Source organism: Callithrix jacchus, chromosome 10 (genome assembly GCF_049354715.1).
Source record: "Callithrix jacchus isolate 240 chromosome 10, calJac240_pri, whole genome shotgun sequence".
In the NCBI taxonomy this organism is placed as follows: domain Eukaryota; kingdom Metazoa; phylum Chordata; class Mammalia; order Primates; family Cebidae; genus Callithrix; species Callithrix jacchus.
Window position 1 is genome coordinate 117666223 of NC_133511.1, and position 27357 is coordinate 117693579.

At 41.3% G+C, this 27357-nt stretch overlaps 1 protein-coding gene across 3 annotated transcripts in view; it reads left to right on the top strand.

The window, feature by feature from the left end:
- Positions 1 to 27357, top strand: part of LOC103796335 (uncharacterized) — a 60294-nt gene that overhangs the window by 9467 nt on the left and 23470 nt on the right. For 2 of the 3 annotated variants that reach the window (XM_009008255.5, XM_035262832.3), the window contains exons 3-5: positions 6744 to 6838; positions 17438 to 17581; positions 19566 to 19619. In XM_009008255.5, the coding sequence (XP_009006503.1) occupies positions 6794 to 6838; positions 17438 to 17581; positions 19566 to 19619 (243 nt within the window). In that variant the 5' untranslated portion in view covers positions 6744 to 6793. The remainder of the gene's footprint in view (positions 1 to 6743; positions 6839 to 17437; positions 17582 to 19565; positions 19620 to 27357) is intronic. The other variant, XM_035262835.3, reaches the window with a different exon arrangement.

The window sequence follows — 27357 nt, forward strand, 5'->3', positions numbered from 1 at the left end:
CAAACTAGGCATCAAAGGGACATACCTCAAAATAATAAAAGCCATATATAACAAACCCACAGGCAACATTATACTGAATGGGGAAAAGTTGAAAGCACGTCCCCTAAGAACTGGAACAAGACAATAATGTCAACTCTCACCAGTCCTATTCAACATAGTACTGGAAGTCCTAGGCAGAGCAACTGGGAAAGAAAAAGAAATAAAAGGCATCCAAATTGAAAAAGAAGAATTGAAATTATCTCTCTTCACTAAGGACGTGATCCTACACCTAGAAAAATCTAAAGACTCTTCCCAAAGACTCCTAGACTTGATCTGTAACTTCAATAAAGTTTCGGGATACAAAATCAACATACAAAAAGTAGTAACATTTTATACACCAATAATAATCAAGCTGAGAATGAAATTAAGAACTCAATCCCATTTACAGTAGCCACAAAAAATAAAAGAAAATAAATTATCTAAGATTACATTTAAACACTGAGGTAAAAGATTTTTACAAGAAGAACTGAAAAACACTGATAAAAAAAATTATAAATGATACAAACAAGTGGAGAAACATTTTACACTCATGGATTAGAACAATATTATTTAAATGGCCATACTGCCCAAAGCACTCTATTCAGATTTAATGCTATTCCTATGAAATTACCAATGTCCTTTTTCAAAGAAGTAGAAAAACGATTCTAAAATTCCTATGGAAACAAAAAATAGGCTGAATCACCAAAGTAATCTTAAGCAAAAAGAACAACATTGGAAGCGTCACATTACCCATCTTCAAGCTATTCTACAAGGCTGCAGTAACCAAAACGGCGAGATACTGGGACAAAAATAGACACATAGACCAAGGAACAGATTAGATAACCCGGAAATAAAGCCACACGCCTACAATCAACTGATCTTTGAAAATGTGGACAAAAGTAAGCAATAGGGAAAGGACTCCCTATTTAATAAATGGTGCCGGGGAAATTGGATAGCCATATGCAGAAGAATGAAACTAGACCTCTCTCTCTCACCGTATACAAAAACTAACCAATTGGATTAAAGACCTAACAATAAGACCTGCAACTATAAAAATCCTAAAAGAAAACCTAGGAAAAACTCTTCCGGACATTAGCCAAGGCAAGAATTTATGGCAAAGAACCCAAAAGCAAATGCAATCAAAGCAAAAATAGACAAATAGGACTTAAACTAAAAAGTTTCTGCAGAGCAAAGAAAATAATCAACAGAAAGAAGCAAGCGATGTGTAAAATGGGAGAAAATATTTGCAAATTGTGCCGCTGACAAAGAACTAATATCCAGAATCTACAAATTCAAATAATTCGACCAGGAAAAAAAAAAGAACACGTCACTGAAAACTGGGCAAAGATCATTGGTACGGTTTGAATGTGTGTCCCCTTAAAATCTCATGTTGAAATCTGACCTGCAATGTTGAAGTGAGGCCTAGGGGGAGGTGTTTGGGTCATGGGGGCAGATTCTCCCTGAATGGCTTGGTGCATTCCCTGTGACAGAGTTCACATGAAATCCGGTTGTTTAAAAGATTGTGGCATCTCCCTGCCCTTGCTCCATCACTTGCCATGTGATACGCCTCCTCCCACTTCATGTTCTGCTACGAGTAATAGCTTCCTGATGCCCCATCAGGAGCCTAGGAGGTTCCAGTGCCATGCTTTCCGTATATCCAGCAGAACTGGGAGCCAATTAAGCCTCTTTTCTGTATAAATTACCTAGTCTTGGGTATTCCTTTTTAGAAATACAAGGAAACAGAAATACTCAGGAAACAGACTAATACAGAAAATTGGTACTAAGGAGTGGGGCATTGCTATGCCTGAAAATGTTGAAGCAGCCTTGGAACTGGGTGGATAGAGGCTGAAAGAGGATGAAGGTCTCGGAAGGAGACAGAAAGATGAGGCAACGTTTGGATTTCTTAGAAACTGGTTAAAAGGTTGTGTTCAAAATGCTGATAGAAATATGAACAATGAAGGTCAGGCTGATGAAGTCTCAGATGGAAATGAGGAAGCTATTGGGAAATGGAGTAAAGATCACCCATACCACCCTCTAGCAAAGAACTCGGCTCCATTGTGTTCATGTTCTAGGGACCTGTGGAGGTTTGAGGTTATAGGGACATGGATGAATCTGGAGAACATCATTCTCAGCAAACTGACACAAGAACAGAAAATGAAACACCGCATATTCTCACTCATAGGTGGGTGATGAACAATGAGAATACATGGACACAGGGAAGGGAGTACTACACACTGGGGTCTATTGCGGGGAATAGGGGAGGGACAGCGGGGGCGGGGAGCTGGGGAGGGATAGCATGGGGAGAAATGCCAAATGTGGGTGAAGGGGTGGAAGGCAGCAAAACACACTGCCATGTGTGTACCTATGCAACTATCTTGCATGTTCTGCACATGTACCCCAAAACCTAAAACGCAATAAAAAATAAAAAAATTCAGAAGATACACACCAAAAATTTAATAGTGGTTATCTGCAAAAAAAAAAAAAAAAAAAAAAAGAGTGATGACTTAGGGTACCTGGTAGAAGAAGTTTCTAAGCAGCAAAGCATTCAAGAAGTGGGCTGGCTGTTTCTAACAACCTGCCATCAGATCCGGGAGCAAAGAAATGGCTTATATTTTAAAGGGAAGCAAAACATGAAACTTCGGAAAAATGTGGTAGAAAAGAAAAGGGCATTTTCAGGAGATGAATTCAAACAGGCCACAGAGCAACTGCTTTCTAGAGAGATTAGCATGACTAAAGGGGATCCAAGTGCTAATACCCAAGACAATGAGAAAAGAGCCTCGAAGGCTTTTCAGAAGACTTCCCGAGAGCTCCTCTCATCACAGGCCCAAAGGCCTAGAAGGAAAGAAAAGTTTTAGGGTCCATCCCTAGGGCCCCACTGCCTTGTGCATATTATTTACTTCCAACATTGTAACTTGGAAGCAAATAATTTGTTTCTGATTTTACAGGCTCGTAGGTGGAAGGAACTTGCTTGAGTCTTTAATGATGATACTTTGGACTTGGAACTTTTGAGCTAATGCTGGAATGAGTTAAGACTTTGGGGGAACTACTGGGAAGAGATAACTATTCTGCAATGTGAGAAGAATGTGAGATTTGGGGGCTCAAGGGAAGGATGATATCATTTGGATGTGCGTCCCCTCCAAATCTCATGTTGAAATCTGACCTCCAGTGTTGGAGGTGAGGCCTGAGAGGAAATATTTGGGTCATAGGGGCAGATTTCTCATAAATGGCCTTGTTTTTCCATAGTAGAATTCACATGAGCTCTGGTTGTTTAAAAGATTGCGGCACCTCCCCTACTCTCTTGTGCTCCCTTACTTGCCATGTGATGTGGCTGCTCCCACCTCACCTTCTGCCATGAGTAAAAGCTTCCTGAACACCCCACCAGAAGCTGAGCAGATGCTATTGCGATGCTTCCTGTACATGTGGCAGAACTGGGAGCCAATTAAACTTTTTTTTTTAAGTAAATTACCTAGTCTCAGGTATTTCTTTATAGCAATACAAGAATGGTCTAATACAGGCTTGAACAGCCATTTCTCAAAATAAGAAATACAGACAGCCAACAAACAGATGAAAAAATGAATTGAATGCTCAATATCACCAATCCTCAGGAAAATACAAATCAAAACCACATTGAAATATTATCTTACACTAGTCAGAATAGCTATTAACTAAAAAGACAAAAAACAACAGATATTAGCAGGGATGCAGAGAAAAGGGACTGCTCATATATTGTTTATGGGAATGTAAATTAGTTGAACCTCCATGGAAGACAATGGAGAGATATCTCAAAGCACTACAAATAGAGCTATCGCTCAACCCAGCAACTCACTACTGCATGTCTACCCAAAGGAAAATAAATATTTAAAAAGCACCTGCTCTTGTATGTTTCGCACAGCACTATTCACAATAGCAAAGTCATGGAAGTAGCCTAAGTGTCCATCAATGGTTGACTGGATAAAGAAAATGTCGTATATATACACTGTGGAGTACTATGCCACCGCAAAAATAAAATCATGTTTTTTGTAGTAACATAGATGGAACTGGAGGCCGTTATTCTAAATGAACTGGCCTAGAAGCAGAAAATCAAATATCACAAGTCTCACTCATAAGTGGGAGCTAAACAGCAGGTACATATGGACATAAAGGTGGAGATGAAAAATGAAATGCATTCTCCATTCACATTTCATAGCTGTTGCAATAACCTTTGTTAAAACTAAAGTTTCTCTTTTGTGGATCATGATGAATTTATGAGCTTTCATAGACGAGGCATTTTAAACTATCATAATGTTTTTGTTATTTAAATGGTCCCAAGTTGGCCAGTGAGAGCCCTGTTAACCTGTTTCCTTGTCCTTTGTGCACTATTTCTGACATTTCACCTTCAACAGCAGTCTTGCCTTCTTCTCAGAAGATAATGTTCTATCCACAGTACTGTTTGTCCACATCAGCTACTCTCTTGATTTCTTTTGGAGAAAAAAAGAGAACCAAGTAGAAGCACCAGGGATGCACAGGGGATTAACAATGAGCAAAAGAGCTACTTCTGATGGGCAAGTTTGGGAAACTGAGCTAGAAAAGATATTCATTTTTAGGAATCTGAATTTATATTGCTTCTTATGGTTTGAGACGTTATCGACTACAATAACTCTCTATTTTATTAACCACATCCAAATTGGTGAAATTCACCTATATTCCTCAAAAGTAAACCCCTCTTTTTTTCTCTTTGCCACGCTCCATTGATGCTATCAATATCCTTTGCGAAATTGTGGCCTTTAATCTGACATAGATATATCATCCCAGGACTACCAGTAGGATATTTCTCCTAAAACTTTCTGCCTGCAACTGCAACTTGGAGAGCTGGTTTAGTTCTGGCCTTCTCTCATTGTTAAGATCATTTTCTCCTTATGATTTATCTCCAATTATCTTTTCCTCTGCTCAACTAACAGAAGGGCGGGCCACGTTTCCCGGCAAAAAGACACCAGCAGAGAAGTAAAAGCTAGTCACACATACTTGAAGGACCTCCCTATTCTCTAAGTGTCACTGTTCTATTATCTCATAGCTTCACCAACAGTGTGTTTCCCAAAATTCTATCTTCTCTCTCCCTCTATTTTGCCTAAAGGTGTTGGCTGGTGCCAGGGTATTAGTCAGTGTTGCTGATGTAACAATCACAAAATTGTAGGCTTATAAGAAAAAACATTTACTTTTCACTTACTGGAGCTCTGTTCAATGTTGTGGGTAGGCTGTGAGCCTGCTTCATACTTCCTCATTCTGGGATCCACACTAACGAACAGCAAAATCCTGGGAAGTAGTATTCTTACAGCAGAGGTAAATTACCAATAACCTTGATGGAAATTTACAATATCTCATAGGATTTGGCTCAGATGTACCACGTGTCATTCCATCAGTCAAACCATGCCGCAGGGTCAAATGCAGTATCAGTGAGGTAGAGAGACATGCTCCTTCTACGGAATGAAGGGCACAGTGCAAGTCACAAGGCACTATGTGAAGATGTAAAACCCTCTAACAGGGAAAGAGGAAAGAATAATTAGGAATCATAATTCAATTGACCACAGCCACTTCTCTAAACTGTCACCTACCAATAAGCCCATAGAAAAGGCCATCTCTGGTAACCTACCTCTGCAGCCTCTGGCAATTTTACGGATTTAAGATGCAAAATAGTACCTTTGTCCCAACTTTAACAGTCAGCCATTGTTCTGGAACACTATAAAAATTTTCACTTAATGTATACCCTCTTTTTACAAAACAAAAGAGGGATTTTTTTTTTTTTTTTTTTTTTTGAGATGGAGTTTCACTCTTGTTGCCCAGGCTGGAGTGCAATGGCACCATCTCGGCTCACTGTAACCTCCGCCTCCCTGGTTCAAGTGATTCTCCTGCCTCAGCTTCCCGAGTAGCTGGGATTATAGGCATGTGCCACCATGCCTGGCTCATATTTTGTATTTTTAGTAGAGACAGAGTTTCGCCATGTTGATCAGGCTGGTCTCGAACTCCCGACCTCAGGTGATATGCCCACCTCGGCCTCCCAAAGTGCTGGGATTACAGGCATGAGCCACCATATCCAGCCGGATTTTTTTTTTTAAGATGCAGGTATTTCTCATAGACAGACCTGTAACACAACTGTAATCAGGGAAGTAAGAGCCGCTAGAATTTTTAGGGACTTCTCTCACTCCATATCTTTACTCTAGATGTCCCTTCATACTTCTTTCCATACAGTGGGACACGGAAGTGCTACTACTTCTTGCTCAAGAGGCAAGCTTAGAATGGGTCTATATTGTCATATATATGCAGTTTTCTGGGAAAGGAATTATTATTGGATCACCTAGAGTCAGATGCCCACCCTTCGTCTAATCGGCTATGGCTAGGCTGGGGACATTTCACGGAGAGCAAACACAGCAGTTCAACCCTGGGTGACTCTATGGACTTGGGTGAGCAGGTAATTCCTGAGAAAGATGAAAATAATGGGAGTGGGTCAACTACATCAAAGGTGTCTACTCAGTCTCATTTAAAGGTCATTATAGAAGAATAAAATCTAAGAGGTAGCTCTTGGCTTTTGCCTGAAAGTTATTGCTGTTTAGCAGAAAATAATATCAGTCGGTTGATGCCAAAACCTTTTTGTAAATAATTGCAAAGCAGTGGGGGAAATCAGAGGCTGCCATTTTAAGTGTCTTATTTCAAAATAATAATTAGTATTACTTGTTCTCTATATTTCTCTGCAGAAAAGGAGTCCATTCATCCTCTATAATCACTATAATATATCTTTGTTAAAATGCCAAGAAGATTTATTCTAAAAGAAGGCACCAAAGCAATGGGGGTAAGGACTAAGTGCTACTTGGGTTAATAAATGACTAGTGTTGCTTCTTCCTAATATAAAAAGGAAAAGACAGTGACCACATCTTCCCCAAAGGAAGGAGAATTGACAAAAGTGTCCGAAGGTGACGGTAACTAGCCTAAAGCTAATTGGATTCAAATGATGGACCCAAAAACCATTCTGGAATAGTTCAACATTATCACAACCCACTCAGGATTCTAACAAATACAGAGTCTGCTGATACATGAGAGGTCCATTGCTGCCTGCATTTGTAAACAGTTTGAATCAAAGCTCATCGGTCATAAAGTGGTCATGTGTGGGCCTAAAACCAGAAAAAACTATAGACCCTGGGGCATGGTACTGTCAACATGTTCCCCTTACATTTAGCTCAGGTGGATCATATTCTGCTTCAATGCTTTCCTGCTCAGCTCTCCTCAATCTTAGAATACTACACCCTTTTGTATTATCTACCAATATCTGTGGGGCCTTGTATCACATTTGTATTTAAGTCAGCAGCATTAAAGCTTACACTAGGAAAATTCCCAACATATCAAATCTATGATTATCTCCAGCTGGTTGAGACCTACCCAGTGTACTATCAGAATGCAGGGCATACCTACATGCAGTAAAGCCCCATATATATAGTAAGGACAGGGAACTAGTGGTTTCTCTGCACTACCCCCAGTACAGTGGTGTTTTAGGTTTAGGTTGATTGCCTCACATCTGCTTATCTGGCCCAGAAGATGGTGGTGGCAATGTGTCTGAGAAAGTGTAGGCCTATTACTGGCCACCAGTTGACCTACCAGTGAGATCTACCACGTAAGGGAGGATGACGGGTTTAGGATCTGTGACGGTTAATTAAAAATACCAACTTGACTGGATTACAGAATATCTAGAAACCTGGTAATGCATTATTTTGGGACGTGTTTGCTACAGGAGTGTTTCCAGGAGAGATTAGCATGTGAGTCTGAATGGGCCAGGTGGGGAAAATCCATCCTCAGTATGGGTAGACACCATCAAATCTGCTAATAATCTGAAGACAGTAATAACAGAGAAAAGGCAAATATGTCAGTCCACTGCTGGAACTAGGACATACTCTTCTTCTCCTGTCTTTAGACAACAGCTTCAGGCTCGGTGGCCTTTGAACTCCAGGACTTAAACCAGCGGCCCCCCATGTCCTCAGGCCCTTGGCCTTGGACTGAGAGTTACGCCATTGGCTTCCTTGGTTCTAAAACCTTCTAACTTTTGGATTGAGCCATGTTACAAGCATGCCAGGGTCTCCAGCTTGCAGATGGCCTCTCATAGGACTTCTCAGTGTCCATAATTGCATAAACCAATTTCCCTAACATATGCATACAACCTGTTGAGTTCTGTCTCTCTGGAGAACCCCGACTAATACAGATTTTGGTGCTAGAAGTGGTTGTAGAAGGACAGAATTTTAAGAATTAGTGTCTTTAATTGATTTGGGGATTTCTGGAATTAGCTCTACTAATCTTATTAGACCTGAAAGTACAAAGGGCTTTATTTCTAATAGTACAGACAGTTCTGATATTCCATGGTATGAACTGTTTACAAATATACACAAAATGAATGCACTTGATACTCCTAATTCACCTCTTATAAAAGGCAAGAAATTTAGTGACTCTATACATAATATTTTGGAAAATTTGTGGAAAACCAAGAAATACAATGATCTCAGTTGGCTGTTCTTATCATTGCTGGACAAAGTGACAAAAGTTTTCGCATGGGCTGGCTACAGTTTGTTCTTCTCTGGAGGCTGTACCTTACAATGGTAACTGCAGTTACCACAGAAGAAAGCCAGCCCATTGGAAAACTTAAATGGGAGAAGAGTAATTAGATTCTGAGGTAGCAGAGGCCATTCAGTCAACGGGTTTTGGATCTGTAAACTGGCTCAAGTCTGGAAATCGATTCAGGGGTGATAATTTTCTGTTTTCGTGTTTTGAGGTAGACTTTTATTAACTTGACCAGAAAGTTTTCTGCTTGTACAGCTCAAGTAAGAATTTAGGAGGCTTCCTATCTATTTCACATCTAGGAACACTATGATTAACTAGCCAACACCATAGATCCACAGAAGCAGGACTATTCTGATGCTTGTCTTGACTCTGTTTGCTATGGTGGTAACTGCGCCTACCTTGCCTTTGATGGTTGAGTGCTGCTGTTTGGCCTCTGCTACCTCAGAATGTAATTATTCTTCTCACATTTAAGTTTTCCAATGGGCTGGCTACAGTTTGTTCTTCTCTGGAGGCTGTACTTTACAATGGCAACTGCGTAGTGTTCCTAGGTATGCATGAAAGGTAAGCCATGTCCCCACCAAGAAAGGACCCTGGTATACTACCTAAAATTTATACTGTTAATCTTTCTCCCATAATTCCCCAATGGGACCTATGGCCTTTTACCAGCATAACTGTTTATTGAGGAAAGGGAAATAATCAGTACTTTCAGGGAGTACTGGATACTGGCTCTGAACTGACATTGATTCCAGGAGATGCAAACCATCACTGTGGCCCTCCATTTAGAGTAGAGTCTGATGAAGGCCAAATTATTAATGGATTTTTAGCTCAAGTCCAACTCACAGTGGGTCCGGTTGGTCCCCAAACCCATTCAGTGGTCATTTCCCCCGTTCCAGAATCCACAATTAGAATAGACAGCTGGCAGACCTCCTACACTGGTTTTGTAACCTGTGGAGTATGGTGAGAAAAGATAAATGGAAGCTTCTAGAGGAAACTAGTTAACTCAAAACCGATACTGCATTCCTGGAGACATCACAAAGATTAGTGCCACCATCAAGAACTTGAAAGATGCAGAGGTGGTGATGCCCACCACATTTGCATTCAACCTGCTGTTTGGCCTGTGCAGAGGGCAGATGAATCCTGGAGAACGACAGCGGATTATTGCAAGCCTAACTAAGTGGTGACTCCAATTACAGCTGCTGTACAAGATGGTTTACTTGCTTGAGCAAATTAACACATCTCCTGATACCTGGTGTGCAGCTATCGATCTGGCAAATGACTTTTTCTCCATCTGTCTGTATGGCCTACCAGACACAGTTTGCCTTCAGCTGGAAAGGCCAGTTATACACCTTTACTGACCTACCCCAGGAGCATACAAACTCTCCAAACTTATGTCGTAATTGGGCTTGCAGGGATTTTGGTTGCCTTTCTCTTCCACAAGGTATCACACTGATCCATTATGTTAATGACATTATGGTAATTGGTCCTAACGAACATGAAGCAGTAACTACTCTGAACTTACTGGTAAGACATTGGCATGTCAGAGAATGGGGGAAAATATGACTAAAATCCAGGGTAAATCCTTGTATTTCAGAAAAATTTCCAGGGCTATCATGGTGGGTGTCATGACAAGATATTTGTTCTAAAGAACAAGTTGTGGGCTGGGTGCGGTGGCTCAAGCCTGTAATCCCAGCACTTTGGGAGGCTGAGGCGGGTGGATCACGAGGTCAAGAGATCAAGACCATCCTGGTCAACATGGTGAAACCCCGTCTCTACTAAAAATACAAAAAAATTAGCTGGGCATGGTGGCGCGTGCCTGTAATCCCAGCTACTCTGGAGGCTGAGGCAAGAGAATTGCCTGAATCCAGGAGGCGGAGGTTGCAGTGAGCCGAGATCGCGCCATTGCACTCCAACCTGGGTAACAAGAGCGAAACTCCATCTCAAAAAAAAAAAAAAAAAGAACAAGTTATTTCATCTGGCCCCTCCTAAAACCAAGAAAGAGAGGTACAATCCCTAGTAGGCCTATTTTGATTTTGGAGGCAGCACGTTCATCACTTGAGTGTGCCACTCTAGCTTATCCACCAAGCGACACAAAAAGGTGCTAGTTTAGAGTGGGCCCCAGAATAGGAGAAGGCTCTGAAATAGGTCCAGGTTGCTGTAAAACTGCTCTGCCAGAGAGGCCTTATGACCCGACAAACTCAATGGTACTTGAGGTAACAGTGGCAGAGAGGGAGCCCTCTATAGATAAGATACAGTGAATGACCTTGAGATTTTAGAGCAAGACCTTGCCATCTTCCACAGAAAACTTCTTTCCTTTTGAGAGACAGCTTTTAGCCTGCTACCAGGCCCTAGCAGAAACTGAATGTCTGACCAGGGTCCATCAAGTAACGATACAACCTTATCTGCCCATTATGAACTAGATGTTGCCTGACCCACTAAGCCATAAGGTTGGGCATGCACAACACTCCATCATCAAACGGAAGTGGCACACATGTGATCAGGCCTGAGCAGGTCCTGAAGGCACAAGTAAATTACATGAGGAACTGGTCCAAATGCCCGTGGTTCCTACTCCTGCTATGTTGCCTCCTCTCTTCCAATTTTCACTTATGGCCTCCTGAGGAGTACCCCATGATCCAGGCACAACCCAAAAGTAGACAGCTATAGCACTACAGCCCCCTTCTGGTACATTCCTGAAGGATAGTGGCAAAGGGAAACCTTTTCAATGGGCAGAACTTCAAGCAGTACACCTAGTTGTGAACTATTCTTGGAAGGAGAAATGGCCTGATGTGAGATTATATACTGATTCATGGGTTGGAGCCAATGGTTTGGATGGATAGTCAGAGACTTGGAAGGAAGATGATTGAAAAATTGGTAAAAAAAAAAAAAAAAAAAAATGGGGAAGAGGTATGTGGCTAGACCTCTGAGTGGGAAAAGGATGTGAAGATATTTATGTCCCACGTGCATGCTCACCAAAGGGTGACCTCAGCAGAGGAGCAGAGGAGTATCCATTCCATGGATACTAGTTAGTTTTTTCTGCTAGCCACCCTTGTTATTGACCATTGAGCTCATTGAAAAAGTTGCCATGGTGACAGGGATGGAGGTTATGCATGGGCTCAGCAACATGTACTTCTACTCACCAAGGGGAACCTGCATTTGGCCAACACTGAGTGCCCAATCTGCTAGTAGCAGAGACCAACACTGAGCCCCCACTATGGCACCATTCCCTAAGGTGCTACTTGGAGGCAGCTTGATTATATTGGACCACGTCCATCATGGAAGGGGCAACATTTCGTCCTTACTGAAGTAGACACATATTCTGGACATGGATTTGTCTTTCCTGCATGCAATGCTTCTGCCAAAACTGCCATCCATGGATTTACAGGATGCCTTATTCACCATCATGAAATTCCATGCGACATTGCTTCTGACCAAGGACTTGACTTTATAGCCAAAGAAGTTTAGCAGTGGACTCACGCTTATAGAATTCACTGGTCTTGTCATGTTTGCCATTATCCTGAAGCAGCCAGCTTAATAGAATGGCCTTTTGAAGTTACAGTGCCGGCTTGGTGACAATACTTTATAGAGCTGGGACAAGGTTCTCTAGAAGGCTGCATATGCTCTAAATCAGCATCCAGTGTATAGTACTCTTTCTGTCATAGCCAGGATTCACAAGTCTAGGAATCAAGGGGTAAAAATAGGAGTGGCACCACTCACCATTGCCCCAGTGACCCACCAGCACAATCTTTGCTTCATGTCGCTGTGACTTCATGCTCTATTTTTGTCAAACTAACAAGATGTCTTGTGTAGAAGTCTTAGTTTCAGAGAGAAGAGTGCTTCCACCGGGACCAACAACAATGAATTCACTGAACTGAAAGTGAAAGCTGTCATCCAGCCACTTTGGGCTCCTGTTGCCTCTGAGTCAACAGGCAAAAAAGAGAGTCCAAAAATAGCTATGGTGATCAATCCAGGACACCAAGGGCAAATGGGACCACTACTTCACAATGAATAGAGGTAAAAATGAGTATGTCTGGAATACAGGAGATCCCTTAGGCTGTCTCTTGCTGCTGTCATGCCCTATGATTAAGGTCAATGGAATATTACAACAACCCAGTCCTTGCAAGCCTGTGAATGGCCCAGACTCTTCAGGATGAAAGGTTTTGGTTACCCTGTCAGAAAAAGAACCATGACCAGCCAAGGTTACATGATTCCCAGGCACAACGTACAAGTAGACAGCTGTAGCCCTGTAATCCCTTTCTGGGACATTCCTGAAGAAAATAAAAAAGAAAAATCTTCCCAGTGGACAGAATTTCAAACAGTACACCTGGTTGTATATCTCGCTTGGAATGAGAAATAGCCAGGTGTGTGACTGTATACTAATTCATGGGCTGCGGCCAATTATGTAGCTGGAATGTCAGGGACTTGAAACAAACATGATTAGAAAAGTGGTGACACAGGAGTCTAGAGAACAGGTTTGTAGATAGATTTCTGAATAGGCAAAACACATAAATATATGTGTGTCCCACGTTAAAGTACCAAAGAGCAACCGCAGCAGAGGAAGTTTTTTTTTTTTTTTTTTTTTTTTGAGATGGAGTCTCTCTCTGTTACCCAGTCCAGAGGGCAGTGTGCAATCTCGGCTCACTGCAACCTCTGCCTCCTGGGTTCAAGCGATTTTCCTGCCTCAGCCTCCCCAGTAGTTGGAATTACAGGCATGCACCACCACCTGGCTAATTTTTATATTTTTAGTAGAGACAGGGTTTCACCATGTTGGCCAGGCTGGTCTTGAACTCCTGACCTCAGGTAATCCACTCACCTCGGCCTCCCAAAGTGCTGGGATAACACGTGTGAGCCACCACACCCAGACAGCAGGGGAAGCTTTTAATAATCAAGTGGATAGGATGGCCCGTTCTATGGATTCCACTCAGCCTCTTTCCTCAGCCACCCCATCATTGTCCAATGGGCCCATTAACCAAGTGGCCATGGTGGCAGTGGCAGGGATGGAGGTTATGCCTGAGCTCAGCAACGTGGACTTTCACTCGCCAAGGCTGACTTGGCTACAGTCACTGATAAGTGCCCAATATGCCAGCAGCAGAGATGAACATTGAGTTCCTGATATGGCACTATTCCCTGGAGTGATTAGCCTGGTGACAGAATGGCTACACTGGACCATTTCTATCATGGAGGAGGCGGTGTTTTCTTCCTACTGGAATGGAGACTTCTTCTGGGTATGGTTTTACCTTCCCTGCCTTCAATGCCTCTGCAAACACTACCCTTTGTGAACTTCAAGAACGCTCTATCTATTGCCATGGTAATGGCACACAGCATTGTTTTTGATCAACCAACTCACTGCAGAGCAAATGAAGTGCATCGATAACCTCAAGCTCATGTAATCTGCTGGCCTCACCATGTTCGCCACCATTGTGAAGTAGCTGCTTTGACAGAATGACGCGTGAACTTTTGAAGACAATGACAGCACCAGCTAGCTGGCAACACCCTGTTTAAATGGGGTGAGGTTCATTAGCAGGATGTTTCTCCCAAAGCTGGGGTTCACAGGTCCAGAAATCAGGGAGTGAAAATGGAAGGAATACCACTCACTAGTACTCATAGTTACCTGCTAGCAAAAATGTGCTTATTGTCCTGAAACCTTATATTCTGCCTGTCAGATGACTTTATTCCAAAGGAAGAAATGTTTCTACAAGGAGACATAATAATGGATTTCATTGAACTAGAAGTGAGGACTGCCAACTAGCCATTTTGGACTTTTGACGTCTCTGAATCAGTTGGCGAAGAAGGGAGTTATTGTGCAAAAGGGGTTATTGACACTGACTACTGTGAGGAAATTTGGCCTATTACTTCACAGTTAAGGAATAAGATATTAGAAATACAGGAAATCCCTTAGGGCATTTCAGTATTACCATGTCCTATGATTAAGGTCAATGGAAAACTACAACCACCTAATTGGGACAGGACTACTGATGGTCAGACTTCGGGAAGGAGGGTTTGGGTCAACCCACTAAGTAAATCATCACAGGCTGCTGAGGTGCTTGCTGAACACAAAGGAAATACAGACTGGGTAGTGGGAGAAAATGCTCATAAATACCAGCTATAACCATGTGGCCAGTTACGGAAATAAGGACTGGAATTATCAGGAGTATTTTTCCTTATTTTGTTATGAATATGTTTGTATTACATATCTTTGCTTTCTTTCCTCTCTTATCCCCCTTATCATGTAACATAAGATGTGTTGACTTTATATTATAGTTTTTAAATTGTGGTATTTCAAGCAAAAGAGTAAACGTCACTCAAGAATTTTGCACCCTCCTCTGGAAAAGTGCTAGTGCATTTTTTGTTGCACGCATGACAGCTCTTAGGCCAAAGTATATCTTACATTGGATATTAAGTATGATTTCACAAGATGTATATGACTGCTAAGTGATGAAGTTGACTTATAATGGGTATTTTGTATATCAACTTATCTCAGCCAAAAGGTGCCTAGTTATTCAAACATTATTATGGCTGTTCCCGTGAGGGTGTTTGTGGATGAGATTAACATTTAAATCACTGGTCTTTGCATAAAGCAGATCGCCCTTCATAATGTGAGTAGACCTTATTCAATCAGTTGAAGGTCTGAGCAGAATGAAAGGCTGACCTTGCTTCCTCCATTTCCCTCATCCCTCCTCTTGCATGGAGCAAGAGGAATTTTCCAGAAGACTGCTTTCAAGCTTTATCTGCACCATCAGCTCTTCTGTGTCTCCAGCCTGCTGACCCACATTGTAAATTTTGGACTCATCAGCCAAAATTTACAAAGTAGATCAAAGAAAATGACTGAGGCACGTCTAAATCATTTTAAGATGTTTGAGAAAGAACCCAGAACCACAGGGAAAATTGTGATCCATGCTTTTTCTGAAGAGGGTCTGGGGACCTCAATATCCAAAGGCAAAAGCACAGGTATGGAGGAAAGAGGTAGAAATTTTTTAAGGGCATGAATAGATAAGAGGCAAGCAGTTGCATCCTTTTGAGTCTTTCATCAGCCATTCACTGAATACACAAATTACATGTGAGAGGAGGGTATAGGAATAATTACTTATACATTTGTCTAGTCCAGTAAATCTGCATTTTTACGTAAGATAAAATAACATAGGGCAGAGGAAGCAATCAGATATACATTTGTCTCAGATGAGCAGAGGGATGACTTTGAGTTCTGTCCTTTGTTCCATACCTGTGAAGACAAGGTCCTGAGATTTATTTTCCTTTTACTAATATATAATATATATTACATATACATATATATATATATAAAATATATAGGGTCCGTTTCTCCAGAGAACCCTGAATAATATACTTTTACATAATCTCAATGCCAGAACAGAAACCTATAAATTCCCTATGAACATGAATTTTAAGGTAATCTGATTAAAGTAGCTTTAATTCACTTAAAACTACCTAAATGGATCAAGGAGAAAGAATGGGCACCAGAGGGTAAAGCAGTTGCAGGGCAGGTGATGTTGATTAATCTCCATTCCAGCTCCTTTGGTGGTTCCACACATCCTAGTCACTGGTATGTGCAGGTGGCTCTATTCCAGCTGGAGGATAAAGCCCAGCTCTAAGCAGGCCACAGAGAACCACTTCACATAAGAGTTACAGAAAACCAGGAGTCACTAGAGGGCCTGTTGATATTCACTTGGGGTGGCTGGCAAAATATTAGCAGAAGTTATAGATTGTAATCTCAAACGTTTTGGAAGGCCAAAAGGTTTTATTGGGGCAGGCTGAAGGCAGCCACCTCATTTACATTAAGAGAGAGATGATAAAAGGCTTTCCCAGTTTAAGTCTGTTTATGCCAAATCCCTTTGTCTCTACTCTGTTTACTCATGCAAATTTTGTGCTGGATGGAGCTCTCAGGCGGAGATCAACAGGGAATACCTGTTAATAGTTAATAGTAATAGTGCCTACTCTGGACCCAGAAACTAAACCTTTTATCAGTCGTAAAACCATTCTTTGAACCATGTTAATTATCCACAAGTGTGTTAACTTAGAACGTCTGTTGTAAAATCTGACTGGATAAATGTAGTGATGGAGAGGGAGTCTTGGTTGGTTGGCTGGAGTTTGCCCTCTGAAAGCAGCCAACGACCATCCCTAGCCCATTTGAATCACTGTAATGGCGTAAGAGTGCATTCATTCATCCATCGCTGAGTCAGGGTCTGCAGGCCAGACCTCCGCAGGTGGTGGTCCACGTCTCAAAGGCCTGTTTGCCTGCTTTTCTGAACAAAGTCTAGAGCTGTGATCCAGATTGGTTACAAATGTCAGCATTGGGTGCGGGAGTGGGCAGAGCAGAGAGAAACTGAAGTCCAAGTTGCAAACAAGAGAGGATGAGGGAAGTAGGCAAGATCAAAAGTTCCTATTTGGGATTCAGAGTGGAGAACACGAGCTGAGTCTACAGGCTGGAGCTGACCTCAGAGAACCAACTATAGGAGGGAGGCAGATATCAAGGCCGCACCATGGGGGTCTTTGGAGTCAACAACTCTCTTTTTGTTGAGTGTCCTGAGCCAAACAGACAAATAGGCCTCTGCTTTTTACTTAACTAGAGCCAACTAGAAAAATATATATTAGTTATCTCGAAAGGCTGCTATGAAACAAAAACAGATACTCCCTGTTTAAATAAATGAGGAGACCCCATCACCCAACTGTGGCTGCCATTTCTCTATTCAGCCTGCTTTCTCCCTGACACATAATTCTTTCAATATTGCTTCAGAAGTACCGGGGTAAACCAAGCGTTCTCCTAACCTCAGTCACCCAGATTGTAATCATCTGTTATAGATTTGACTGGAGTAATAATATTGGCTCTCTCTTCTTACAGGCTGTGCAAATAATGATTGGCCTGATTCACAGTGCACTGGGAACTCTCTGGATTCATTGGCTTTTGATAGGAGCGGATTCAAGTCGTCCTGGTCTTATCCCTATAATTGTTGTAGCAATTTACTCATTTTTGTCATCATTTTTTGTGAGTAAACTATGGTATTATTGATTTCGATTCATTTTTTTTTTCAACTGAATTCAGGTGGTCTAGAGATGGGCTAAAGACCCAATCTCTGACATTTATGGAGCCCATTTTAGAGTGAATACAGTCTTAGAAATGCCTTGTTTGTTGCATGTTTTAATAATTTTCTTGAGATGGTCAGGTGCCTATGTGGAAAAGATATTAAAGGCGTATGCTTGAAGAATAAGAGAGTGGCTATTTAACTTTAGGCTTATCTTCTGCAGAGTGAAAAATCCGAAGGCCTTAGCTTAATGTCTGGGGCTACAGAGGCATTTTTTAGAGAGACTGTATATAGAAAGAGAAAAAAAGGAGACCTAGGGGGACAGGAGGAATTTGGGGAAATCAAACAGAGACTTCTAACATGGATGTTCTGAATAAGGATACTATAATAATTCCATGGTAAGAGTTGCCAAAATTCCCACCAAGGGGGCTTAACGACAAGTAGAAAGTTTACCCAAGGTTAAATTTCTCCATAGACGAGAGTTTCATTACTTCCTTACCCACAACTCTGTACTTTTCAACCAAAAACAAGACTCAAAGGGAGAAAAGATTTAGTATGACCCAGTCCCTTTTGCTTTGTGAAAAGGCCTGTGAGACATCCACATACAGCCATTTCATCCAGAGAAGGGCCTGGTGATCTCTGCTCTGGTCAAAATACATTATTTCCTTTAAGGCTTTCCTATAGTGGGAGTCCTCAAGTGGAAGACATTTACTAACACTGAGAACTTTCTGGAAAGAATGTATGTAATAAGGAAAAATCATTTAAACTGAAATAATACAATCAATCACCTATTGCAAATCATCTAGAAAGAATCCTCAGCCCAAGATATGAAAGAGCATATGACAGATATTTAGCCATAGATAATAACTATTCGATTTTATATCTCTTAGTGTATCAGGAACCTTCTAAAGGCATTTCAAGTTTATTTCACCTTATTTGCCACAACCCCATGAGATAGCTATCATTCATCTCCACTGTACAAACAGGAAAACTGAGGCTTAGAGAACTTAAGTGGCTCTCACAGAGTGACACAGCAATAAAGTATCAGAGGTAAAAACAAATAAACACAGGCTAAGATGCTTCTGCTTTCATGACGGGATTTCATTCACCTGGGTTCAAGGGTCCCCAGTCCCCTTCTTAGTATGTTTGAAACATCTTTTATAACATCTGCTGCAGGCAGGAATACGATACTGGACAAAATGTAATTCTTGGTATACGAGAAGCAACAATCCTTTCAACTAGTCCCAAGAGGTGATGACAGTACTTAGGATAGGATGTTTGTGGAGGGCAACCTATAAACCTTCAGATCTAATGCTTTCTGAAACTATCTTCCATTCACAATTTTTTTAATAACATTATGAGGGAAACATAGTTCTTGCAAGTGAGAGCCACCACCCTAGCCCCTAGGAATTGTTTTCTAATAATTAACTTTATAGAATCAATAAATGAGAATTAAAACTAAAAACGAAAAAACAAGTGCATGTCAAGCCTGGAAGAGGCGCCCCCGTGGTGAGCTGCATGGCGATAACACATTGGAAGATATGCTTAGCGGATTTGCAAATAACAAAACTAAGAGGGCAGGCCCGATTGCCAAGGTTCCTGCCAGTGCAAAACCCTACCCACAGGAAAAAAAAAAAAAAAAAATGAAGTGCCTACAAGTCCTCATAAAATCATTGTGAGATCCGTGGGTCCCATCACCTATGCAATTAACGACCAGAGACTTCAAAACATTTTTCATCCCTATAATAGAGGAAAAATGAATCTGTTTAGAAATTATACTCGTGGTCACTACAGACATCAAATGGGGTTTTCATGTTAAAATCACTTTCTTCAGAAAATTCAGTGCTACTTGGGATATCAGGAATGCCACTGGCTCTAGGGAAAGAAGCTCTGGCGGGGATTATCATAAGGCATTGTGTGTTTATAAATGCTTATTGCTATCCCCAGTTCGTCAACTCAGGATCCAGCAGCGTAATCCAGAAGCCTGTTACCAGATATAAGGTACGTCAGAATGTTTGAAGCAACTCTAAAGATTAAAATGTTAATTGGTGCAAACCAAAAACAAGAGAGAAATTACATTTTGGGGGGGGAAAGACTTCTCCAAATATTTAAATTAAAAATAATTATTTAATTTTTGTAAAGATATGCTCCAGTGCATCCTCTATGGGTGTTGGAGGAGGACACAGTGTGAGCAATAAGATTGTATACAGAGACAGACATGAGAGTTTCCAGGAAATAAATCAAGGAGCTATCTCAGGGAGCATTATAACCAAACACAACATGAGACAAGGTCTTACTCTATCACCTTGGCTGGAGTGCAGTGGCGTGATCATAGCTCAGTGCAACCTGGAACTCCTGGATTCAAATGATCCTCCAGCCTCAGCCTCCCAAAGAGCTGGGACTGAGGGTGTCTGCCACTAAACCTGGCTAATTTTTTCATTTTTTGCAGAGATAAGGGTCTTGCTATATTTCCCAGGCTGCTCTTGAACTCCTGACCTCAAGGCACACTCCTGTCTTGGTCTCCTAAAGTGCTGGGATTATAGACAGGAGCCATTAGACCTAGCCAAGAAGCAAAACTTGGACCCTGAAAGTCAAAGCATTGGGAAGGCAAGAAATGTAATTAGGATAAGATTAGAAAATTAGTGTCTAGTTAAGGAGAATGGAGAAGACAAAATAACGTGTGAAAAGAGAATTGCCTTCAGCAAAACCAGGTCTAGGAAATAACAATTAGAACACAAGCCAGATACCATGACAACACATCTAACAAAGGATGTGCCTATTTTTTTTTAATTGTACTTTAGGTTCTGGGGTACATGTGCAGATCATGCAGGGCTGTTGCACAGGTACACACATGCCATGGTGGTTTGCTGCTTCCATCCCCCATCACCTACATCAGGCATTTCCCCCAACGTTATCCCTCCCCTAGCTCCCCACCCCCCAACAGACCCCAATGTATGATGTTCCCCTCCCTGTGCCCATATGTTGTTCTCATTGTTCAACTCCCACCTATGAGTGAGAACATGCAATGTTTGGTTTTCCATTCTTGTGTCAGTTTGCTAAGAATGATGGTTTCCAGATTCATCCATGTCCCTGCAAAGGACATGAACTCATCCTTTTTATGACTGCGTAGTATTCCATGGTGTATATGTGCCACATTTTCTTTGTCCAGCCTATTATTGATGGGCATCTGGGTTGGTTCCAGGTCTTTGCTATTGTAAACAGTGCCACAATGAACATACATGTGCATGTGTTCCTTTTTCTTTAGAACTTCCCTCCTGCCTCCCACAGCCCCCTCGGAGTTAGGAACACAGCTCTGAAGGCAGATTGCCTGAAATTTCCAATTCTCACTGCCCCACTACTACATGTGTAGCCTTGAGCAAATTACTTTATTCTGTGCTTCACATGCCTCATCTAAAAAATAAAATGTAGATAATAATAGTAACTACCTCAAAGAGTTGCTGTGAGGATTCATTAGTAAGTAAGCATAAAGAACAGTACCCGGGGCGAGGCACAGTAGCCCACACCTGTAATCCCAGTAATTTAGGATGCCAAGACAGGCAGGTCACCTGAGGTCGGGAGTTCAAGACCAGCCTGGCCAACACAGCAAAACCCCATCTCTACTAAAAATACAAAAATTAGCTGAATGTGATGGCACATGTCTGTAATCCCAGCTACTTGGGAGGCTGAGGCAGGAGAATTGCTTGAACTGGGAAGGTAAAAGTTGCAGTGAGCCAAGATCACCACTATACTCCAGCCTGGGTGACAAAGCGAGACTCTGTCTCAAGAAAAAAAAAGAGAAAGAAAAAAATAATAACAGTACCTGGCACACAGATAGCATTCTGCTTATCAAAACCTGCTGAGGAAAACAGGGTGCTTTCAGGCATTAGTAAGAGAAGAAAATGAAGTTTTATTTCATATTTCAGATAAAGGTCCACCTATTTTTTCTTTCAATAGAATAGGATCAGAGCTGTATGAGGGGCCATTTTTCTCAGCCCCTGATTGGAAGCTGTAATTATGGGCATTGAGTTGTTGCACTGTTCTTAACTTCTATTCCCAAGGTAGCCACTGTTAATACCATTTTTCATTCTAGTCCTTTTTCTAAGCTTTTTTTTTTCTAATTTGTTTGCAAGCAGTGAACATGTGACTTAGGAGTCATCCGGTATTGCTTTTCCTCAGCAAACCTTACATCCCCAGAGATATAAGTACAGATGGCATCAAAGCCCATAAAGCCCCCACGTAGTTTTGCAAATTCTCAGAACTGCCACTGTCATAGTTTAGTTTCTGTATTGGTGCTTACTGTCCCAAAATTGCTCTACAACACCCAAAGAAACAGGTGTGAATAAACTCAGCCCCTTAACTGATTTTCACAAAAAGTTTTGGGTTTTTTTTACTTGAGGGATGGTGTGGGGAGACTATGATTGTAATTTCCAAGTTCCAGTCATAACCTAGATCCCTTTGTAACTCTGTCCCTAATCCCCATCACTCTGTCTGCTGTGCTTCTTTTTTCATCTTCCCACTCCACCTCAATCAATCTAACTATACACGTACATATACGTGTGTGTGTGTGTGTGTGTGTGTGTGTGTTATTTGCTGAGTGTCAGTCATATTCTGTGTATGTAAGATGTATCAGTGAACAAACAGATGAAACTCTATTACCTTAGGGAGCTTACATTCTAATAGCAGGATAATAGCAATAAACAATAGGACAAACAAGGACATAATATAGTAGAATTATAGAAATATAGTTAGAAAGTGATAGGTGTGATGAAAAAAAGAAAACATAATAAGGGCTGCCATATTTTTGTCTTGAGCATTTGGATGGATTCAACTGGGAATCTTAGAACGGAAGAGATTTAAGGCCAGGAGACTTGTTGAGATCTCCAATGGAATGAACACAGCAAAGATGAAAACAGAAACAAGAATTGAGCCACAGGGCATTCCAACATGAAAAATAGAAAAAAAGGGAGAAAATTTTTTTTTAGTTTAAAACTCTCTTGGTTTAATCGTGTTCTAAAGAGTATGACATTATATCTTATTCATATGTATGTTTTCAAGTTAAAGCAGAAAATAAATATAGAATATATGTTTTTGAGAGATCCAAGATGGCTGATTAGACACAAATCCAGCACATAACACCCAGCGAGAGAGGCACAGAAATCCAGAGATCTCCTAGCTCCAACCGAGGTACCAGGTGCATTTCAACGGGTCTGGTCTGATGGTGAGCAAAGCCCACTCAGGGCAGACCAAGGCGGGGAGGGGTGCTGCTTCACCAAGAAAAGTGCATCTGACCTGCGAGTCAGAGGCTCCCCTCTGGCACTCCAGTCCAGATACAGCGCTTCCCGCAAAGCCTCAGCAATACACAGAACAGGGGATCTTTGCCAGTCAAGCGCCAGGAATTGCAAATGTGGAGTTGAATAAGAGCCTGCTGACTGAGCTATTGCCCCCTCCCTTCACCCAGAGAGAGAGAGGGAGCTGTAAGCAGGAGCAGCTGGGCGGACCTCTATCCCCTGACAGGAGAGAGAGGAAGCTGAAAGGGGGAGATGGCTGGGTGGGTCCCTACCCTCCCCCACTAACCCCAGAGGGCTGAAGCTCTGACTCTAGTGGGTTGCACAGCCAGTGCCACAGTCTGAGATGAACCCTGAATGATCCAGGCCAGTGGAGGAAGGGCACAACCCACCACTAGAGGGGTGGGACTGGGCTACATGTTTTAACAAAAAACACAGGAAGCCTACATAGCAACAGGACAGTGTTCTTAACAACCCAGCAGCCCCTACAGGTCAGCGGAACAGGTGGGCCTAATCTCCCAGTACAAACAAAAAAGAAGCAGGAAACTTCCCTAGTAACTGAAGGAATCCCTAGAAACCCAGTAGTGCCTCCACAGGCAGACACATGATCTTATCAAGCAGCTCCCTGACAACACAGCAAAGTAAATCCACAAAGATGGGGGAAAACGAGCACAAAAAAGATGAAACCATCAAAGGCCAGAACACCTCTTCTCCTTCAAGGGATCATAACTCCTCAACAACACAGGGTCACAACTTCACCCAGGAGTGTGATGAATTGACAGAAACAGGTTTCAGAAGGTGGATAATAACAAACTTTTCTGAGCTAAAGGAACATGTTCTAACTAAATGCAAAGAAACGAAAAACCTTGAAAAAGGTTAGACGAAATCCTAACTAGAATAACCAGCTTAGAGAAGAACACAAATGACTTGATGGAGTTGAAAAACACAGCACGAGAACTATGTGAAGCAAACACAAGTTTTAATAGCCAAATTGGTCAAGTAGAAGAAAGGATATCTGAGACTGAAGATCAACTCAATGAAATAAAAAGAGAAGCCAAGACAAGAGAAAAAGGAGTGAAAAGAAATGAACAAAGCCTCCAAGAAATATGGATTATGTGAAAAGACCTAATCTACACTTGATCAGTGTATCTGAAGGTGATGGGGAGAATGAATCCAAGCTGGAAAACACAGTCCAGGATATTATCCAGGAGAACTTCCCAAGTCTAGCAAGGCTGTGCAAATTTCAAATTCAAGAAATACAGAGAACTCCACAAAGATATTCTTCAAGAAGAGCAACCCCAAGGCACATAATAGATTCACCAGGGTTGAAATATATGAAAAAATGCTAAGGGAAGCCAGAGAGAAAGGTCAGGTCACCCACAGAGGGAAGCCAATCAGACTCACAGCAGATCTCTCAGCAGAAACCCTATAAGCTAGAAGAGAGTGGGGGCCAATATTCAACATCCTTAAGGAAAAGAACTTTCAACCCAGAATCTCATATCCAGCCAAACTAAGCTTCGTAAGTGTAGGAGAAATAAAATCCTCTACAGACAAGCAATTATTGAGAGATTTTTGTCACCACCAGACCTGCCCTAAACAAGAGCACCTGAAAGAAACACTAAGCACAGAAAGGAACAAGTACCAGAAACTGAAAATGCAAACCACTTGGCAAAGACCAAAAATGCAATGAAGAAGATGAGTCAACTAATGGGAAAGAAAACCAGCCAGTAACAAAATGGCAAGATCAAATTCACACATAAAAATGTTAAGATTTAATGTAAATGGACTAAATGCCCCAATCAAAAGACACAGACTGGCAAACTGGATAAAAAGTCAGAACCCACTGGTGTGCTGTATTCAGGAAACCCATCTCACATACAAAGACACACATAGACTCAAAATAAAGGGATGGAAGAAGACTTACCAAGCAAATGGAGAACAAAAAAAGCAGGAGTTGCAATGCTAGTCTCTGATAAAATAGACTCAAACCAACAAAGATCAAAAGAGACAAAGAAGGGCACTACATAATGGTAAAAGGATCAATCCAACTGGAAGAGCTAACTATCCTAAATATATATGCCCCCAACTCAGGAGCACCCAGATACATAAAGCAAGTTCTTAATGACTTAAAAGGAGATTTAGACCCCCACACAATAATAGTGGGAGACTTCAACACTCCACTGTCGATATTAGATCAACGAGACAGAAAATTAACAAGGATATTTAGGACTTGAATGCAGAGCTGGATCAAGCAGATCTAATAGACATATACAGAATGCTCCACCCCGAATCCATCAAATATACATTTTTCTTGGCACCACATTGCACTTACTCTAAAATTGACCACCTCACTGCAAGCAAATCACTCCTCAGCAAATGCGAAAGAACAGAAATTACAACAAACAGTCTATCAGACCATGGCACAATCAGACCAGAACTCGGGATCAAGAAACACACTCAAACCCGCACAACCACGTGGAATCTGAACAACTTGCTTCTGAGTGTTGACTGGATAAACAATGAAATGAAGGCAGAAATAAAGATGTTCTTCGAAACCAATCATAATGAAGACACAACTTACCAGAATCTCTGGGACACCTTTAAAGCAGTGTCGAGAGGGAAATTTATAGCAATAAATGCCCACCAGAGAAGAGAATAAAGATCTAAAATCGACGCCCTATCATCAAAATTGAAAGAGATAGAGGAGCAAGATCAAAAAAACTCAAAAGCTAGCAGAAGACAAAAAATAACTAAGATCAGAACCAAACTGAAGGAGATAGAGACAGAAAAACCCCTTCAAAAAATCAATAAATTTAGGAGTTGGTCTTTTGAAAAGATCAACAAAATCGACCATTAGCCAGATTAATAAAAAAGCAAAGGGAGAAGAATCAAATAGATGCAATAAAAAATGATAAAGGGGATATCACCACTGATCCCACAGAAATACAAACTACCATCAGAGATTTCTAACAGCTCTACTCACATAAACCGGTAAACCAGGAGGAAATGGATAAATTCCTAGACACTTGTACTCTACCAAGACTAAACCAGGAGGAAGTTGAAACCCTGAATAGACCAATAACAAGGGCTAAAGTAGAGGCAGCAATCAATAACCTACCAACCAAAAAAAGTCCAGGTCCAGACAGGTTCACCACTGAATTCTATCAAACATACAAAGAGGAGCTGGTTCCATACCTTCTAAAACTGTATCAAGCAATACAAAAGGAAGTAATCCTCCCTAACTCATTTTATGACACCAACATCATCCTGATACCAAAACCAGGCAGAGACTCAACTAAAAAAGAAAACTTCAGGCCAATATCCATGATGAACACTGACACAAAAATCTTCAATAAAATACTGGCAAACAGATTGCAACAGCACATCAAGAAGCTTATCCATCACAACCAAGTAGGCTTTATCCTGGGGATGCAAGGCTGGTTCAATATACACAATCCATAAATGTAATCCATCACATAAATGGAATCAAAGACAAAAACCACACGATTATCTCAATAGATGCAGAGAAGGCCTTTGACAAAATTCAATAGCTTTTCATGCTAAAAACTCTCAATAAACTAGGTATTGACAGAACATATCATAAAACGATAAAAGCTGTATATGACAAACCTACAGCCAATGTCCTACTAAATGGGCAAAAGCTGGAAGCATTCCCTTTGAAATCAGGCACTAGACAAGGATGCCCTCTCTCACCACTCCTATTCAACATAGTATTGGAAGTTCTAGCTAGAGCAATCAGGCAAGAAAAAGAAATAAAGGGTATTCAATTAGGAAAGGAGGGAGTCAAACTGTCTCTATTTGCAGATGACATGATTGTATATCAACAAGACCCCATCGTCTTAGCCCCAAATCTTCTCAAACTGATAAGCAACTTCAGCAAAGTCTCAGGATACAAAATCAATGTGCAGAAATCACAAGCATTCCTATATACCAATAACAGACTAACAGCCAAATCAAGAGCGACCTCTCATTCACAATTGCTACAAAGAGAATAAAATACCTAGGAATACAACTAACAAAGGATGTAAAGGACCTCTTCAAGGAGAACTACAAACCATTGCTCAACAAAGTAAGAGAGGATACAGATGGAAAAACATTCCATGCTCATGGTCAGAAAGAATCAATATCATGAAAATGGCGATAATGCCCAAAGTAATCTATAGATTCAACACTATCCCCATCAAACTATCAATGACCTTCTTCACAGAACTGGAAAAAACCACTTTAAACTTCATATGGAATCCCAAAAGACCACACATAGCCAAGACAATGCTAATCAAAAAGAACAAAGCCAGAGGCATCACACTGCCAGACTTCAAACTATACTACAAGGCTACAGTAATCAAAACAGCATAGTACTGGTACCAAACCAGAGACATAGACCAAAGGAAAAGAACAGAGACCCCAGAAGAAACACCACACATCTACAACCA